Source organism: Cervus elaphus, chromosome 12, assembly GCF_910594005.1.
Source record: "Cervus elaphus chromosome 12, mCerEla1.1, whole genome shotgun sequence".
In the NCBI taxonomy this organism is placed as follows: Eukaryota; Metazoa; Chordata; class Mammalia; order Artiodactyla; family Cervidae; genus Cervus; species Cervus elaphus.
This window is the reverse complement of record NC_057826.1, coordinates 42,635,290-42,655,653: the sequence shown is the minus strand read 5'-3', so window position 1 is coordinate 42,655,653 and position 20,364 is coordinate 42,635,290. Positions and strand designations below refer to the sequence as shown.

The 20,364-nt window shown below is 36.7% G+C and overlaps 1 protein-coding gene across 3 annotated transcripts in view; it reads left to right on the top strand.

Annotated features, from left to right (window-relative positions):
* Window positions 1–20,364, top strand: part of DMXL2 (Dmx like 2) — a 169,943-nt gene that overhangs the window by 63,729 nt on the left and 85,850 nt on the right. For all 3 annotated transcript variants that reach the window (XM_043920225.1, XM_043920224.1, XM_043920226.1), the window contains exons 7-8: window positions 17,072–17,250; window positions 18,956–19,139. In XM_043920225.1, the coding sequence (XP_043776160.1) occupies window positions 17,072–17,250; window positions 18,956–19,139 (363 nt within the window). The remainder of the gene's footprint in view (window positions 1–17,071; window positions 17,251–18,955; window positions 19,140–20,364) is intronic.

The following is a 20,364-nucleotide window of genomic DNA, read 5'->3' as shown; positions in this document are numbered from 1 at the left end:
AATGCCCTGAGGACAATCTGAGGGAGGTAACACGAGATAGCAATTCAAACTGTGGGATAGCCAGAGAGAAAAAAATAACGAAAAAAAAAAAAAAATGAGAGAGAGAGAACTTTCCCGGGAAAAGCTCTAATCTGAGGCACAGCCTGGCCCACTCACAGGACAAAGGACTGGGCAAATAGGAGAGGAGAGCTAGCCGGCTGTGGACTGGCCCCTCCCCCTGCCAGAGGCAGAGAGGCAGGCAGGCGACAACCAGAGCCAGAAGGCAAGGGGCAATCTCACCCCTGGAGATGGCACCCTCTACCAAACTGGGTGGGCTCCCAGTTGGTAACCAAGCCTTCCTGGGATCTTGGATGGTTGACATCCGCCAGGATGGGTTGCAGTCAGAGATCCGCTCCCCAGAGGAGACACACAGCACACCTGAGATGGCGCTCTCACAGCGCACCCAGGAAACAGAGTGGCTGGGACCCGGGAGGTGATAAGATTCACCGCCCACCTGGGAAGAGTGTGCTCACCAAGCATCTGGTTGCCTGAGCTGCTCGTACCTGGGAAGGGCAAAAAATGCAGGCCCAACCGAGTCTGTGCCTTTGTGGAGTACCCGAGAACCTGAACCTGAGCTGCTTAGACCTGGGAAGTGCATGCAACCCAGGGCCTGCTTTAGATAATTACCCTGCAGAGCAACCTGGAGCCTGAGCAGTGTAGACTGAGAATGCACACATGTGAGTGGGGGCAAACAGTGTGGTCCGGACACTGTGAGCACTCCCCAGATATGCCAGTGATGTTTGTTTGCAGTGTTCCTCCCCGCCCATAGCACAGCTGAACAAATGAGGCTAAGTAAGTGACCACCTTCGCCCCCTTGTGTCAGGGTGGAAATTAGACACTGAAGAGACTTGCAAACAGAAGAAGCCAAATAAACAAAGAAGAGGGAAGCACTTTGTAAGTGACAGGTGCAATTGATTAAAATCGTTTAGTTAGCACTGACTACATTGAAAGGGGCTTGTAGACCTTAAGAAGTATAAGCTGGAACAAGGAACTATCTGAAACTGAACTGACCCCACACTGCCCTCATCAGCTGCAGAGAAATTCCTAGATATATTTTACTATTATCATTTTTTAATTTTTAAATCTTTAAAAAATTTTTAATTTCTTTATTACTCCTTTAATTTTAATTTTTAAAACCTACTATTACCTTGCAAAAAAAAGACCCTATTTTTAAAGCAAATTTCATATATATGTATTTCATAATTTTTGCAATTTTGTTTAATATTGTATTTTTGAGAATCTAATCTCTACTCTAGCTTTTAATCTTTGCTTTTTGGTATTTGTTACCAATTTTGTACCTTTAAGAATCCAATCTTCAGTACCCATTTATACTGAGGAGTGTGATTACTGGCTTGATTGCTCTCTTCCGTTTTGACTCTCCTTTTTCTCTCCCAGATCACCTCTATCTTCTCCCTCCCCCTTCTCTACTTAATTTTTTGAATCTCTTTGGGTGTTCCAGGCTGTGGAGAACACTTAGGGAACTGATTACTGGCTAGATTGGTCTCTCTCCTTTTGACTCCCCCTCCTCTCCCCCAGGTCACCTTTATTTCCTTCCTCCGCTTTCTCTTCTCTGTGTAACTCCGTGAACATCTCTGAATATTCCAGACTGTGAAGAGCAAATAGGGAGTTGATTACTGGCTGGATTGCTCTCTCCCCTTTTGATTCCCCCTCTTCTTCTCCTCGTCACCTCTATCTCCTGGAGTCCTATCTCTTCTCCTCTCCATGTAACTCAACCTCTCTGGGTGTCCCTCACTGTGGAGAATCTTTTCACCATTAACCTCAATGTTTATCATCAGTGCTGTATGGATGGAGAAGTCTTGAGGCTACTGTAAGAATAAGACTGCAAACCAGAGGCAAGAGGCTTAAATCCAAAACTTGAGAACACCAGAAAACTTCTGACTCTAGGAAACATTAATCCACAAGAGCTCATCCAACAGCCTCCATACCTACACTGAAACCAACTCCACCCAAGAGCTAGTAGGTTTCAGAGCAAGACATACTAAGCTAATTCTCCAACAATGTAGGGACAAAACCCTGAGCATTAAAATACAGGTGGCCAAAAATCACACCAACCCATAGACACCTCAGAACTCACTACTGGACACTTCATTGCACTCCAGCGAGAAGAGATCCAGCTCCACCCACCAGAACACCCACGCAAGCTTCCCTAACCAGGAAACCTTGACAAGCCACTCATCCAACCCCACCCACAGGGAGGAACCTCCACAATAAAGAGGAACCACAAACTTCCAGCCTACAGAAAGGCCACCCCAAACACAGCAATCTAAACAAGATGAAAAGGCAGAGAAATATTCATCAGGTAAAGGAGCATAATAAATGTCCACCAAACCAAACAGAAGAGGAGGAGATAGGGAGTCTGCCTGAAAAACAATTCAGAATAATGATAGTAAAAGTGATCCAGAATCTTGAAAACGAAATGGAGTTACAGATGAATAGTCTGGAAACAAGACTTAGAAAATGCAAGAAAAGTTTAACAAGGACCTAGAAGAAATAAAAAAGAGTCAGTCAATAATGAATAATGCAATAACTGAGATCAAAAGCACTCTGGAGGGAACCAACAGTCGAATAATGGAGGCAGAAGATAGGATAAGTGAGGTGGAAGATAGAATGGTGGAAATAAATGAAGCAGAGAGGAAAAAAGAAAAAAGAATTAAAAGAAATGAAGACAACCTCAGAGACCTCTGGGACAATGTGAAATGCCCCAACATTCGAATCATAGGAGTCCCAGAAGAAGAAGACAAAAAGAAAGGCCATGAGAAAATTCTTGAGGAGATAATAGCTGAAAACTTCCCTAAAGTGGGAAAGGAAATAGCCACCCAAGGCCAAGAAACCCAGAGAGTCCCAAACAGGATAAACCCAAGGTGAAACATCCTAAGACACATATTATTCGAATTAATGAAGCTCAAACACAAAGAACAAATATTAAAAGCAGCAAGGGAAAAACAACAAATAACACACAAGGGGATTCCCATAAAGATAACAGCTGATCTTTCAATAGAAACTCTTCAGGCCAGAAGGGAATGGCAAGACACTTAAAGTGATGAAAGAGAAAAACCTACAACTCAGATTACTGTACCCAGCAAGGATCTCATTCAAATATGAAGGAGAAATCAAAAGCTTTACAGACAAGCAAAAGCTGAGAGAATTCAGCACCACCAAACCAGCTCTTCAACAAATGCTAAAGGATCTTCTCTAGACAGGAAACACAGAAAGGTTGTATAAATGCGAACCCAAAACAACAAGGTAAATGGCAACAGGATCATACTTCATCAATAATTACCCTAAATGTAAATGGGTTGAATGCCCCAACCAAAAGACAAAGACTGGCTGAATGGATACAAAAACAAAACCCCTATATATGCTATCTACAAGAGACCCAGCTCAAAACAAGGGACACATACAGACTAAAAGTAAAGGGCTGGAAAAAGATATTTCATGCAAACGGAGACCAAAAGAAAGCAGGAGTAGTAATACTCATATCAGATAAAATAGACTTTGAAATAAAGGCCGTGAAAAGAGACAAAGAAGGACACTACATAATGATCAAAGGATCAATCTAAGAAGAAGATATAACAATTACATACATACCCAACATAGGAGCACTGCAATATGTAAGGCAAATGCTAAGAAGTATGAAAGGGGAAATTTAACAGTAACACCATAATAGTGGGAGTCTTTAATACCCCACTCACACTGATGGATAGATCAACTAAACAGAAAATCAGCAAGGAGACACAAACTTTAAATGATACAATGGACCAGTTAGACCGAATTGATATCAATAGGACATTTCACCCTAAAACAATGATTTTTTTTTCTCAAGTGCACATGGAAACTTCTCCAGGATAGATCACATCCTGGAGCATAAATCTAGTCTTGGTAAATTCAAAAATTAAAAAATTGAAATCATCTCAAGCATCTTTTCTGATCACAATGTGGTAAGATTAGATGTCAACCACAGGAACAAAAACTATTAAGAATACAAACATATGGAGGCTACACAACACACTTCTGAATAACCAACAAATCACAGAAGAAATAAAAAAATTCAAAATATGCATAGAAATGAATGAAAACGAAAACACAACAACCCAAAACCTATGGGATTCAGTAAAAGCAGTGCTAAGGGTAAGGTTCATAGAAATACGAGCTTACCTCAAGAAACAGGAGAAAAATCAAATAAATAACCTAACTCTACACCTAAGGCAACTAGAAAAGAAATGAAGAACCTAAGGGTTAGTAGAAGGAAAGAAAGTGTAAAAATTAGGGCAGAAATAAATGCAAAAGAAACAAGGGAGACCATAACAAAAATCAATAGAGCTAAAAGCTGGTTTTTTGAGAAGATAAATAAAATAGACAAACCATTTGCCAGACTCATCGAGAAAAAAAGGGAGAAGAATCAAATCAACAAAGTTAGAAATGAAAATGGAGAGATCACAACAGACAACACAGAAATACAAAGGATCATAAGAGACTACTGTCAGCAACTATATGCCAATAATAATGGACAACTTGGAAAAAATGGACAAATTCTTAGAAAAGTATAACTTTCCAAAACTGAATCGAGAAGACAGAAAATCTTAACAGACCCATCACAAGCACAGAAATTGAAACTGTAATAAAAAATCTTCCAACAAACAAAACCAGGACCAGATGGCTTCACAGCTGAATTCTACCAAAAATTTAGAAAAGAGCTAACACCTACTCAGACTCTTCCAGAAAATTGCAGTAGAAGGTAAACTTCCAAACTCATTCTATGAGGCCACCATCACCGTAATTCCAAAACCAGACAAAGATGCCACAAAAAAAGAAAACTACAGGCCAATATCACTGATGAACATAGATGCAAAAATCATTAACAAAATTCTAGCAAAGAGAATCCAACAATGTATTAAAAAGATCATACATCATGACCAAGTGGGATAGCCCAGGAATGCAAGGATTCTTCAACATTTGCAAATCAATCAGTGTGATATACCACATTAACAAATTGAAAGATAAAAACCATATGATTATCTCAATAGATGCAGAGAAAGCCTTTGACAAAATTCAATATCCATTTATGATTAAAACTCTCCAGAAAGCAGGAATAGAAGGAACATACCTCAACATAATAAAAGCTATATATGACAAACCCACAGCAAACATTATCCTCAATGGTGAAAAATTGATAGCATTTCCCCTAAAGTCAGGAAGAAGACAAGGATGCCCACTCTCACCACTACTATTTAACATAGTTTTGGAAGCTTAAGCCACAGCAGTCAGAGAAGAAAAAGAAATAAAAGGAATCCATCCAGATTGGAAAAGAAGTAAAAGTCTCACTGTTTGCAGATGACATGATCCTTTACATAGAAAACCCTGAAGACTCCACCAGAAAATTGCTAGAGCTAATCAATGAATATAGTAAAGTTGCAGGATATAAAATTAACACACAGAAATCCCTTGCATTCCTATACACTAACAATGACAAAACAGAGAAATTAAGGAAAAATTCCATTCACCATTGTAACAAAAAGAATAAAATACTTAGGAGTATATCTACCTAAAGAAACAAAAGACCTATATATAGGAAACTATAAAACATTGATGAAAGAAATCAAAGAAGACACAAAGAGATGGAAAAATATACCATGTTCATGGATTGGAAGAATCAATATAGTGAAGATGAGTATACTACCCAAAGCAATCTATAGATTCAATGCAATCCCTATCAAGCTACTAACGGTATTTTTCACAGAACTAGAACAAATAATGTCACAATTTGTATGGAAATACGAAAAACCTTGAATAGCCAAAGTAATCTTGAGAAGGAAGAATGGAACTGGAGCAATCAACCTGCCTGACTTCAGGCTCTACTACAAAACTACAGTCAATCAAGACAGTATGGTGCTGGCACAAAGACAGAAATATAGATCAATGGAACAAAATAGAAAGCCCAGAGATAAATCCACACACGTATGGATACCTTATCTTTGACAAAGGAGGCAAGAATATACAATGGAGAAAAGACAATCTCTTTAACAAGGGGTGCTGGGAAAACTGGTCAACCACTTGTAAAAAGAATGAAAGTAGAGCACTTTTTAACACCATACACAAAAATAAACTCAAAATGGATTAAAGATCTAAATGTAAGACCAGAAACTAAAACTCCCAGAGGAAAACATAGGCAAAACACTCTGACATAAATCACAACATGATCCTCTTTGACCCACCTCCCAGAGTAATGGAAATAAAAGCAAAAATGAATGGGACCTAATTAAATTTAAAAGCTTTTGCACAATGAAGGAAACTATAAGCAAGGTGAAAAAACAGCTTTCAGAATGGGAGAAAATAATAGCAAACAAAGCAACTGACAAAGAATTCATCTCAAAAATAAACAAGCAACTCCTGCAGCTCAATTCCAGAAAAATAAATGACCTAATCAAAAAGTGGGCCAAAGAACTAAACAGACATTTCTCCAAAGAAGACATACAGATAGCTAACAAACACATGAAAAGATGCTCAACATCACTCATTATCAGAGAAATGCAAATCAAAACCACAATGAGGTACCATCTTATGCCAGTCAGAATGGCTGCTATCAAAAAGTCTACAAACAATAAATGCTGGAGAGGTTGCAGAGAAAAGGGAACCCTGTTACACTGTTGGTGGAAATGCAAACTAGTACAGCCACCAGCTACGGAGAACAGTGTGGAGATTTCTTTAAAAACTAGAAATAGAACTGCCATATGACCCAGCAATCCCACTACTGGGCATACACACTGAGGAAACCAGATGAAAGAGACATGTGTACCTCATTGTTCATCGCAGCACTGTTTACAATAGCCAGGACATAGAAACAACCTAGATGTTCATCGGCAGACAAATGGATAAGAAAGTTGTGGTACATATACACAATGGAATATTACTCAGCTATTAAAAAGAATACATTTGAATCAGTTCTAATGAGGTGGATGAAACTGGAACCTATTATATAGAGCGAAGTAAATCAGAAAGAAAAACACCCATTACAGTATATTAATGCATATATATGGAATTTAGAAAGATGGTAATGATGACCCTATATGCGAGGCAGCAAAAAAGACATGGAGGTAAAGAACAGACTTTTGGACTCTGTGGGAGAAGGTGAGGGTGGGATGATTTGAGAGAATATCTTTGAAACATGTATATTATCATATGTGAAATAGATTGCCAGTCCAGGTTTGATGCATGAGACAGGGTGCTCGGGGCTGGTGCACTGGGCTGACCTTGAGGGATGGGATGGGGAGGGAGGTGGGAGGGGGATTCAGGATGGGGAACACATGTACACCCATGGCTGATTCATGTAAATGTATGGCAAAAACCACCACAATATTGTAAAGTAATTAGCCTCCAATTAAATAAATTTAAAAAAAAGAAAGATAAATGTAGATATTTCCTCCCAGTCTATGACTTGTCTTTTTTTTTTTTTTTAAATGGTGTCTTTTGATGTGTGTTGTTCAGTCACTCAGTCGTGTCCAACTCTTTGTGATCCCATGGACTGCAGCTTGCCAGGCTTCTCTGTCCTTCACCATCTCCTGGAGTTTGCTCAAACTCATGTCCATTGAGTTGGTTGTGCCATCCAACAATTTCATCTTCTGTCATCCCCTTCTCCTCTTGCCTTTGATCTATCTTTGCATCTGGGTCTTTTCCAGTGAGTCAGCTCTTCTCATTATGTGGCCAAAGTATTGGAGCTTCAGCTTCAGCATCAGTCCTTCCAGTGAATATTCAGGGTAGATTTCCTTTGGGATTGACTGGTTTGATCATGCTGTCCAAGGGACTCTCAAGAATCTTCTCCAGCACCACAGTTCGAAGGCAGCAATTCTTTGGCACTCAGCCTTTTTCTGTTGTCCAGCTCTCATATCTGTCCATGACTACTGGAGAAACCATAGCTTTGACTGTACAGACCTTTGCAGGCAAAATAATGCCTTTGCTTTTTAATACGCTATCTAGGTTTGTCTTGCTTTTCTTCCAAGGAACAAGCATCTTTTAATTTCATGGCTGCAGTCACTATCCACAGTGATTTTGGAACCCAAGAAAATAAAGCCTGTCACTGTTTCCATTTTTTCTCCATCTATTTGCCATGAAATGGTGGGACCACATACCATGATCTTTTGATGTGTAGAAGTTTTAATTTTGAAGAAATCTAACATAAATTTTTTAATATTGGTTTGTGCTTTTTATGGCCTAGATTAAAAAAAAATTCTTTGTCATTAAAAAAAAACTTTGTCTATCCTTAAATCACAAAGATATTTTACTGTGTTTTCTCTTAGAAGTTTTATAGTTTTAAGAAAATATATATATATATTTTATTGAAGTATAGTTGACTTACACTGTTCCAAGTTCACAGCAAGGTGATTCAGTTATACAAATAAACATATATTATTTTTCAAATTATTTTCTATCGTAGGTTATTATAAGATACTGACTATAGTTCCCTATGCTATACAGCAAACCTTTGTTGCTTGTTGCATATTCTATTTTTTAATTATAAATGTAGCATTCTATTCATACTAAGTCAAACAAGTGGAATCAAAATGTCATAATTTTTTTAGTTAGGCAAAAATTGATAAGTTTCCTAATATATATATTGTACATATATATATATATAAATATAAAAGCTTTACTACAGTTGATAAAGGCTTGAAAAAGAACAGCAAAAAGGAAAGAGATGGAGAAATTGGAGAACATAAATGAAATGGGAGCAATGAATATGAAATAGAAAAAGTGAAACATACTAGATAAAAGTAAATGATCATTATATAGTCCAGTTGTTTTTAAACATGACTGTTCATTAGAAGCATATCTGGAGCTCTGGAGAAAAAAAGCAATACCTGAGTATTTGTATTTTTCCAAAAATTTCAAGATAATTCTCATATGAATCTGGATTTTAAAAAGTGATTATAGGCTTTCTTATTAGATCCTAGTTTTGGTGATACAGAGTTCTTATTTTTCTGTTGACCAAATGAGTCAGTGGTATTAAGTGAGTAGTAGTTACATCATCACAATAGTAAAAGATGTTTATCAGTTTTCACAGTCAATAGGCAAAAAATATAAAATAATTATAATTGCAATTCATAATGGGAACATGATTAACAATATAAAATAATTACATACAATTTTGGGGGGGTGTCAAGTAGAGTGTTGTGGTAAGTGGAAGTGCATACATGCATGTGTTTTCATCTCCCAGCCAGTCTGTGTCTTTTGGTTGGTGCATTTAATCCATGTACATTTAAGGGAATTATTGATAAGTATGATTCTATTACCATTTTCTTAATTGTTTCGGGTTTACTATCTGTAGGTCTTTTCCTTCTCTTGTTTCCTGTCTAGATAATTTCCTTTAGCCTTTGTTGTACAGATGGTTTGGTGGTGCTGAATTCTCTTAACTTTTGCTTCTCTGGAAAGCATGTGATTTCTCCATCAAATCTGAAGGAGAGTCTTGCTGGGTAGAGTATTCTTGGTTTTCAGTTCTTCCTCTCAGTCACTTTAAATATATCATGCCATTCCCTTCTGGCTTGTAGGGTTAGTTTCTGTTGAGAAATGAGCTGTTAGCCTGGTGGGAATTCCCTTGTATGTTATTTGTCATTTTTCCATTGTTGCTTTTAATATTTTATCTCTGTCTTTAATTTTGTCAGTTTCATTAGTATGTTCCTTGGTGTGTTCCTGCTTGGGACTCTCTGTGCTTCCCAGACTTGATCGACTATTTTCTTTGGGAGGTTTTCAGCTATTATCTCTCCAAATAATTTCTCATTTTTTTCTTTCTCTTCTCTCTCTCTCTCTCTTTCCCTTTCTCTTCTCCTTCTGGGACCCCTCTAAAGCAAATGTTACTGCATTTAATGCTGTCCCAGAGGACGCTTAGGCTGTCTTTATTTCTTTGCTTTCTTATTTCTATATTCTGTTCTGTGGCAGTGATTTCCACCATTCTGTCCTCCAGGTCATTTATTTGTTCTTCTGCCTCAGTTATTCTGCTGTGGATTCCTTCTTGTTTATTACTCATCTCCGTTCTTTAGTTCCTCTAGGTCTTTGGTAAACATTTCTTGCATCTTCTCAGTCTTTGCCTCTATTCTTTTCCCAAGATCCTGGATCATCTTCACTATCATTATTCTGAATTCTTTTTCTGGAAGGTTGTCTATCTCCTCTTCATTTAGTTGTTTTTCTGGAGTTTTATCTTGTCCCTTCATCTGGGACATAACTTTCTGTTTTTTCATGCTGATTAATTTTCTGTAATACAGTTTTTGTTTCAGCTGCTGTAAGACTGTGCTGCTTCTTGGTTTTTCTGTCTTCCCTCTGATGGATGAGCTGAGGCTCCTGTAAGCATCTTGATGGGAGGGAGTGGCATGGGAAAAACTGGATCTTGCTCTGGTGGGCAGGGCCTTGCTCCGTAAAGCTTTAATCCAATTATCTGCTGATGGGTGGAGTTGCACTCCCTCCCTGGTAGTTGTTTGGCCTGAGGTAACCAAGCTTTGGGGTCTGTGGGCTCTGTGGTTGGGTTAATGATGAATTCCAAAAGGGTTTGTGCCAAGGGAGACCTTCCAGTGCCCCTGTCCTTGTGGTGAGCCGCTGCTGACCCATGGCTCCACAGGAGGCCCTCCAACACTGGCTTGTAGTTTTGGTTCAGTCTCCTGTGGGGTCACGGCTTTTCTCCCCGGGGTCTTGGTGTGTGCAGAATTTTGTTTATGCCCTTCCAGACTGGAGTCTCTTGTTTCCCCAGTCCTCTATAAGTCCTGTAATCAATTCCTACTGGCCCTCAATACCAGATTCCCTGGGGATTCCAGTCCCTTTGTCAGATCCCTAGGCTGGGAAGCCTGATGTTGGGTTCAGAGCTTTTACAACAGTGTGAGAACTTCTTTGGTATTATTGTTACCCAGTCTGTGTGTCACACACCTGTCAGATATGAGATTTGATTTTATCGTCATTGTGCCCCTCTGACCATCTGCTGTGGCTTCTTCTTTGTCTTTGGACATTGGGTGTCTTTTTTTGGTGGGTTCCAGTGTCGTCCTGTCAATCACTGTTCAACAGCTAGTTACTGTTTTGGTGCTCTCACAAGAGGAGATGAGTGTATGTCCTTCTACTCCACCATCTTGAACCAGAAGCCCTTAAGAGTTTTGATTTTTACATTTTGGGATTTTCTTTTTTTTTTTTTTTTTGCATTTGATTTGAACTCAGTTTTTCCCAAAGGGATATCAAGATAATTCCAGTTACATTTTGAAAAGGCAATCCATTCTCCATTGAATTTCCTAGACAACTTTGTTGAAAATCAATTTTCCATACATATGTGGATCTGTTCCTGGCTTCCTTATTTTGTTCCATATATAAATTAACACACACATTTATGTGTGTGTGTGTGTATATATATGCCTTTATGCTAATGATATGTGTCTTGATTACCGTGGCTTTATAGTTAGCTTTGAAATCGAGTAGTATGACTCCTCTAACTTTTTTTTTCGTCTTTGGGAATTATATTTCTTAAATAAAGTACTTCTATGAACATATATACTCCTCAGCTGTTCTTTTTTTAACTTCTTACTTTGTATTGGAGTATAGTCATTCATGAACTTCTTATTGCCAAATTCAGACTTAAATTGAAGAAAATGGGGAAAACCACTAGATCATACAGGTATGATCTAAATCAAATCCCTTATGACTGTACAGTGGAAGTGAGAAATAGATTTAAGGGACTAGATCTGATAGAGTGCCTGATGAACTATGGACGGTGGTTCATGACATTGTACAGGAGACAGGAATCAAGACCATCCCCAAGAAAAAGAAATGCAAAAAAGCAAAATGGCTGTCTGAGGAGGCCTTACAAATAGCTGTGAAAAGAAGAGAACTGAAAAGCAAAGGAGGAAAGGGAAGATATACCCATTTGAATGCAGAGTTCCAAAGAATAGCAAGGAGAGATAAGAAAGCCTTCCTCAGGGATCAGTGCAAAGAAATAGAAGAAGACAATAGAATGGGAAAGACTAGGGATCTCTTCAAGAAAATTAGAGATACCAAGGGAACATTGTATGCAAAGATGGGCTCAATAAAAGACAGAAATGGTAGGGACCTAACAGAAGCAGAAGATATTAACAAGAGGTGGCAAGAATACACGAAAGAACTATACAAAAAAGATCTTCACGACCCAGATAATCATGATGGTGTGATCACTCACCTAGAGCCAGACATCCTGGAATGTGAAGTCAAATGGGCCTTAGGAAGCATCACTATGAACAAAGCTAGTGGAGGTGATAGAATTCCAGTTGAGCTATTTCAAATCCTGAAAGATGATACTGTTAAAGTGCTGCACTCTATATGCCCTAAAATTTGGAAACTCAGCAGTGATCACAGGATTGGAAAAGGTCAGTTTTCATTCCAATCCCAAAGAAAGGCAATCTCAAAGAATGCTCAAACTACTGCACGATTGAACTCATCTCATAACGCTAGTAAAGTAATGCTCAAAATTCTTCAAGCCAGGCTTCAGCAATACGAAATTGTGAATTTGCAGATGTTCAAGGTGGTTTTAGAAAAGGCAAAGGAACCAGAGATCAAATTGCCAGCATCTGCTGGATCATCAAAAAAGCAAGAGAGTTCCAGAAAAACATCTATTTCTTTTATTGACTATGCCAAAGCCTTTGACTGTGTGGATGATAATAAACTGTGGAAAATTCTGAAAGAAGTGGAAATACCAGACCACCTGACCTGCCTCTTGAGAAACCTGTACGCAGGTCAGGAAGCAACAGATATAACTGGACATGAACAACAGACTGGTTCCAAATAGGAAAAGGAGTACTCAAGGCTGCATATTGTCACCCTGCTTATTTAACTTATATGCAGAGTACATCATGAGAAACGCTGGGCTGGAGGAAGCACAAGCTGGAATCAAGATTGCCAGGATAAATATCAATAACCTCAGATATGCAGATGACACCACCCTTTATTTTTTGGGGCTCCAAAATCACTGCAGATGGTGATTGCAGCCATGAAATTAAGATGCTTACTCCTTAGAAGGAAAGTTATGACCAACCTAGACAGTATATTAAAAAGCAGAGACATTACTTTGTCAACAGAGGTCCATGTAGTCAAGGCTATGGTTTTTCCAGTGGTCATGTATGGATGTGAGATTTGTACTGTGAAGAAAGCTGAGCACCAAAGAATTGATGCTTTTGAATTGTGGTGTTGGAGAAGACTCTTGAGAGTCCCTTGGACTGTAACGAGATCCAGCCTGTAACGGTCCTGGGTGTTCACTGGAAGGACTGATGCTGAAGCTGAAACTCCAATACTTTGGCCACCTGATGCGAAGAGCTGACTCATTTGAGAAGACCCTGGTGCTGGGAAAGATTGAGGGCATGAGGAGAAGGGGATGACAGAGGATGAGATGGTTGGATGGCATCACCGACTTAATGGACATGGGTTTGGGTAGACTCCGGCAGTTGGTGATGGATAGGGAGGCCTGGCATGCTGCGGTTCATGGGGTCACAAAGAGTCAGACACGACTGAGCGACTGAACTGATAGTCGATTTACAGTGTTGTGATAGTTTCAGTTGAAAGTAGCCATACATATATGTGTATCCATTCCCCCCAAAACCCCGCTCCGATCCAGGCAGTCATACAACACTGCGTAGAGTTCTGGGTGCTATATAGTAAAGCCTTGTTGGTTATCCATTTTAAATATAGCAGTGTGTACATGACCACCCCTAACTTTCTCTTCCCTTTTAGCAGCCATAAGTTTCTAAGACTGTTGCTCCTCTTTTTTTTCTTTTAAAATATTTTTGGTGGTGTCAGTCCTTTGATTTCCTTACAGATTTTGTCAGTTTCTACCAAAAAAAAAAAAACTGCTGTGATTTTGATAGTGTTTGCATTATATCTCTACAGATCAACTTGATAAGAATTCTACATTAGTAATAGTTGGTCTTCTTATCTACAAATGTGGTATGCTTCTCTTTTTATTTAGGTTTTCTTTCTCTGAGCAGCGTTTCATCATTTTCAGTGTACACAATTTAAGTTTATCTTCCTAATGTAAAATGTATTTACAAAAATTGCATTTCTAATTATTGATAACATACAGAAATAGAGTTGATTTTTGAATTTTGATCCTTAATCTCATGACCTTGCTTATCAGTTCTTGCTAGAACTGAACTACCCTTTTTGGGTAGTTTTCTTAGGATTTTGTGAATAAACACAGTTTTACTTCTTCCTTTCTGATCCGTATGCCTTTTATTTTTTTCCCTTACTCAATATATCACAAGCGCTAGGACATCTAGTACACTTTGTTGAATAGAAACGATGAGAGCAGATGTTCTTGTATTGCTCTCAGTTTTATGGGAAAAGCATTGTCTTCCACCACTATATATGATATAAGTTGAAGGTTTATCATAGAGTTACTCAACTTGATCATGTGATGTATATTCCCTTTTATTTTTCCTATTTCTCTGTGTTGAGAATGTTATTTTTCCTCCATGAGTTAGTGTTTACTTTTGTCAAGTGCTTTTTCTGCATATAGTGAGATAATTATGTAGGTTTTCTTTCTCATTCTGTTATCAATAGTATGATGAAATGCAGTTACTGATTTTTCCAATGTTAAACCCACTTCCCTTTGCTGGGATAATCTCCACTTGGTCAAAACTTGTTTTTTAACATACTGCTGGATTAAGTTTAAAGGTGTTTGCATCTTTGTTTATGAAAGACATTCACGTATAGTTTTTTTATGTCTTTGGTTTTGGTGTCTGGCTAATAATAATGCCCTTATACAATGAGATCATTTTTTTCCTTTATTTTCTGAAACAGTTTGTGAAGGATTGGTGCTATTTATTCCTTAAATGTTTGGTAAAATTCATCAGTAAAGCCATCTAGGCTAGTATTTTAGTTATAGTTTTACAGTTTTATTTTTTCCTTTAGTGAGAAAATTTCAAATTGTGAATTCAGCATCTTTAATAGATGTAGAGCTATTCAAGTTTTCTCTTTCCTCCTTTGTCAGTTGTTTTGAAATTATCTTTTTAGGAATACATGTAAATCTATGGCTGATTCATATCAATGTATGACAAAACCCACTGAAATGTTGTGAAGTAATTAGCCTCCAACTAATAAAAAATTTAAAAAAAAAGAAAAAAAAAAAAGAAATTATCTTTTTAGGGATTTAACATACATTGTTGAATTGATTGGGATAAAATTGTTCATGATACTGCCCAGTTCCTTTGTCGTTTATGGGATCTGTAGTAATGTCCTATCTTTCATTCTTGATAATGGTAATTTGTATTTTCTCTCTAAATATTTTTGATCACTCTAGATCATCAATTTTATTGATCTTCTCAAAAATAGCTTTTGGATTCATTGATTTCTTGATTTTTTTTCATATTTTATTTCATTGGTTTTTATTCTTCCTCTTATCTCTTTAATGTGAGTTCTCTTTGGTCTTCTTTTACTTGATGCTTTGGGTTGTAGCATAAACCATTAATTTGCAACCTTTCTTCTTTCTTGATGTATAGCATCTAAAGCTATACATTTCCTTCTAAGCACTCATGTAGCTACAACCCCCCAAGTTTGATGTTTTGTTTTTATTTTCCTTCAGTTCAACATATTTAAAATTTTCTCTTGTAATTTAGAAGCATTTTGATTAGTTTATAAATACTTGGAAATTTTCTCTCTTTCTAATAACTGATTTCTAGTTTAATTCTTTGTGGTTTTAGAGTTTTAGATAGTAATAGATAAAAAGTGTTGAGATTGCTTTACTTGAGGGAGGAAGCTAGTGGGAATGAGAGAAGGGGCTAGATTGCCTTGGTTGTGGAGGCTCTCTGACTTTCCATTTTGACTCCTTAGGGGCTCTCAGCTACGTTAAGGGTTTTTATGGTACATAATCTGAAACTACTGACGTAGATTCTGCAGTAAATTTGGGAAGGTGAAAATGATGCTAGGTGAACAAGGTACTTGGAGGAAAGCAACTAGTGCATGGTTAAGTGCTTTGTCTCAAGGTAAGTACTTAAAGAGATCTGTTGTGTAAATCAGATATCTGAATAAATGAGCCTTCAGTAGAAACCTACATTATGCAGTGTAGATTGAGAATGAATACTAAGATGGAAAAGAGACAGAAGTGTTGTTCCAGCTCAGATGAAAATATTTGCATTTATACACACTTTTTCAGAAACACATATTTTCATTGTTTCTTAGAGATTGAGATTTTTTTTCCATAAATGTTATTTTATTATTTTCCTTTATAAACTTTTCACCACTGAGGATGAAGCACTGTGAAAGAGATAGTTCCTGTTAAATAAGATAAAATTGTTTAGGCCTTTTAACAAAATTCTTAGAACTAAGTAAAATGATTGTCTATACCTATTGATATACCTGTAAATATCTTAAGTGGGCATAAAGGTGGTTCCGAAAAACTGCCTAAATGCCTTGTCATCATAAGAACACACTATGGTCCATGAGCCAAAAATGGATTTTACATTTTTAAAGGGTTATAAGAAAAAAACAACAACAACACAAAACCAGGAAAAATCTGTATCAGAAGCTGTGTGGTCCGCAAAACTTACTTGGCCCTTTACAGGAAAAGTTTGCTGCATCCTGACTTAGAATAAGAAGCATTTTTTAAAAAAGGTTTGTCTCATCCTTTCAGATCTCTTCAGAAAGGAGAAGAGGATAACTGTGCCAGATAACATGGCTTCTTTCTTATCCAAGCTATCATCTGGTTTCAGAGTCTTTTGAGTCTTTTCTTTACAGGGAGGACCCTGGTGTATTGAAGTGGGGGAGTTTGGCTTCAGTCTCTATTTGAAAACCAGCTTTGTGTAGAGAATATTGATAATGAGCACATGGTCCATTTATCCTTCATGAATGGTATCATTTAGAGTAATAAGGATCATTTTATTAATAGATTTAGATTTAGTTCTGTACTATATATAAAAACTCTGTGTATTTTTTATATATAGGTTAATTTTTAAAGCTTCTGTTCAAACCACTTAAATTTTGAAGTGTGTGTGTACAAATTAATTTTATATTGGCCTATATATTTTTACAGGATGATTGTCTTTTGAAAGTGTGGTATCCTATGACTGGTTGGAAGTCTTCAATTATACCTCAGGATCATCATGAAGTGAAAAGGAGACAAGCGTCTACTCAGTTTTCCTTTGTGTATTTGGCACATCCACGAGCTGTAACAGGTTTTTCATGGCGTAAAACTAGCAAGTATATGCCCAGGTTAGACAAGTGTATCATGTAACTTCATTTTGTACACTTATATGTTTATAAAAATAATGAAAACAAAAGTTCTTTTGATTGATATGGTGACAGTTAAGAGCATAGGTTCTAGGTGTCAACTGCCTGAATTCAGATTCTGCTGTTACCAGCTTTGTGAGCTTTTGACTAAATTTCTTAAGCTCTCCTTGCCCTTGTAGATGAGGGTAGCAGTAGTACCTACCTCAGAGAGTTGTATGAGACTAAAATATGTGAGCGCGTGTAAATGCTTATACAGGCCTTTGCACTTTGTGTGTGCCCAGACAGCATTAGCTAGTATTGTCAGTATTAGCAGCAGCAATAGATTCTAAGAAGCAAACATTTGCAGGTAATAGAAAAGCACACATTAAGGAAGAATAAAACATAGTAATAAACTGTTAGTAATCCACATGCTGGGAACGTGTAATCACATAGAGTAAATAGTGTCCCAACTTTTTCTTAAGCCTAGCAACAGAAACTTATCAAATTTTTCCTCATTGTTACAGCATCTTTTAAAAGTATTTGAAAGATTAAGCAAGCTATAAAATAGCCTAAGCAAATGGTTCTTGTATTATATGTAAGTTCTAAAAATGCTTGCTTGGAAATCTGTATTTATTCTTGAGGAAGGGTTATTTCACTGCTCAATATATCTGAGCACCATTTGCCCTTGATGGGAAATACAGCACACTCAGTGTGGGGCTCAGTAAATGATAACATGGGGAATGTATACAGTTTTGGAACCTAAATAAAAGGCTCTTCTAGCTTAATCTGCTTAAGTTATTTGCATCTATGGAAAACATTTGCAGAACACTTTGCCTTTGACTGAGTCAGATTCTGTGTAAGCATATTTTTAACAGGAAAATTTTTCGCGCTTTTTTTTTTTTAAGATAAGTGGTTAAGTCACTTCAGCTGCTTGATACTGTGAATTTTTGCTTAACTTAATGGAAATTGATTTATAGTTTGAAATTATAGTCTCCTTATAGTTTTATTAATACATTTGTTTCCCTATTCGTAACTGTTTAGATTATAAGAAGGATAAAGCTACTATTGTGATAAACCACATAGTTTAATTATAATTAATGATCTTTTATTATGGTCATTCTATAATTTGTAATGACAGAAATGTAGGTTTCCTTTTGCTGTCTTGTTTGTTTTGTTTAGGGGATACTAATCCTCCAGAGCCTTGTTTTCAAGCAGCACATGTATATAATCTGGCATTAATTTATTTGTTTCCTTTTCACCCCTGCTTCCTAGTTTTTATGATGTTCAGCAGTACTGTGTGTGATTTCAAGCTCTTTGATTGATACTTTTTCTCCACACAGTGTAACTTCTAAAACAATTGAACACGTACTATACTATCATTTAGTTTAGCTATTCAGAGTTTAAATTTAATGAATTAAGGTGAGTGTCAGACACAGTTAGGTTATTCTTATTGCATGGTAACAGATTGCATCCTGAGTCCAGCCTGCCACCTTGCAGGTCTGAGCGGGTAATAAATGGGTGTTGGTGAGAGTGTGAAGTAGTCAGTAGAAATCCATTATCATTATTGGAAAAATAATTGCAGATAGATCATACTGTTAGTTTTGTACTAATGTCATCTTTAAGCATGAGGAACTAAGTATGAATAGCCTTTAATTTTTCATGGCATTGATATTTATAGTAGCTTTTATTTATTTCTCTTTATCATTAGAGGTTCTGTCTGTAATGTGTTATTAACTTCGTGCCATGATGGTGTCTGCCGGCTCTGGGCAGAAACCTTACTTCCAGAAGACTGTCTTTTGGGTGAGCAGATTTGTGAGACTACCACTTCCAGTGTTTCCAGCAACCTTACTCATGCTGGAAAACACAAAGACAGGATACAGCATGCTCTTGAGGTACTGTATTATATAAAACAGTAAATGAATCTTGAAGATAATGTGTCGTGTAAAAGTCCTTGAAATTGGTTGTAATTAAAAATATTTTGTGGGGAATTCCCTTGCAGTCCAGTGGTTAGGCCTAGGTCCATTCTCTACTAGGGCACAGGTTCAGTCCCTGGTCAGGGAAATAAGATCTTGCAAGCTGCATGGCACAGCCAAAAGATAAAAAATAAAATACCACAGTAACCTTTAAAAAATAAACAGAAATATTTTGCTTTTGTTCTGTGAGGATTGAATTTTACTAACTAAAAGTGACTTATAATTAAAAAATAAAGTTAAAAATGACCGTGAATAAGAATAAAAATGTTAAGATATTAAGTGAACTTATATAATTGCATAGTTTTCATGGTTTACTATTTTGAAAATGAAATAGTTTTTATAATTTTTAAATTATAAAAGTGCTTTAGATTTTTATAATATAGTGTGAACTGTTATGCCCATTATGATTAGGGAATAAAGTGAGATAAACATATTACTTATGCTTATTCTAAAATTAGATTACAAACAAGAAAAAAAAGTGTGAGTTTATAATCCAACTCTTCCAGTATATGTGTTTGTGCATTTTTTTCTTTATTTATAAGATTGAGATTGTCGTAATGTTTTATAACTTGCTTTTTATACTTAATGTATTATAAAGATCTCTCTACATTACTAATTATACATTGCATATTTACATGAGCACTTTAATGGTTACATAGTCAAAATGGTTTTTGCATTTTCAGCAGACAGAAGTATTTTGGCGGTTTGATAGGCTAAGGATGTGGTCCTTTAAAATTTTATATAAGATAGTCCTGCTCTGATAGTATCTGTGATTAGGCACTATTTATACTTTTTTTTTCAACATTTAAATCATAAATGAAATTAAAAGCAGGAGTCAGAACAGAGTTATAGTATTTTTTTTTGTAGTGTGTTTTGATATTGATTGCAGTTTAGTAGGGAAAAGTACTTTATTTACTAGGTGTTTACAGTAATTTATATATACTTGTGTAACATTTTATCTCTATGTATAAGCTTTTGGAGGCTTAAGGACTTTTAGATATTTTTGTATCCTGCATGTTACCTAATATATTGCTTTTCAAGTATTTGTTAAATTTAATTACTGCCACATACAATAAAAGCAAAAATGTAATATGTAATCAGTGATTAGACAGTTTTGCACTCTTTTAATAAAATGTTGTTCAAT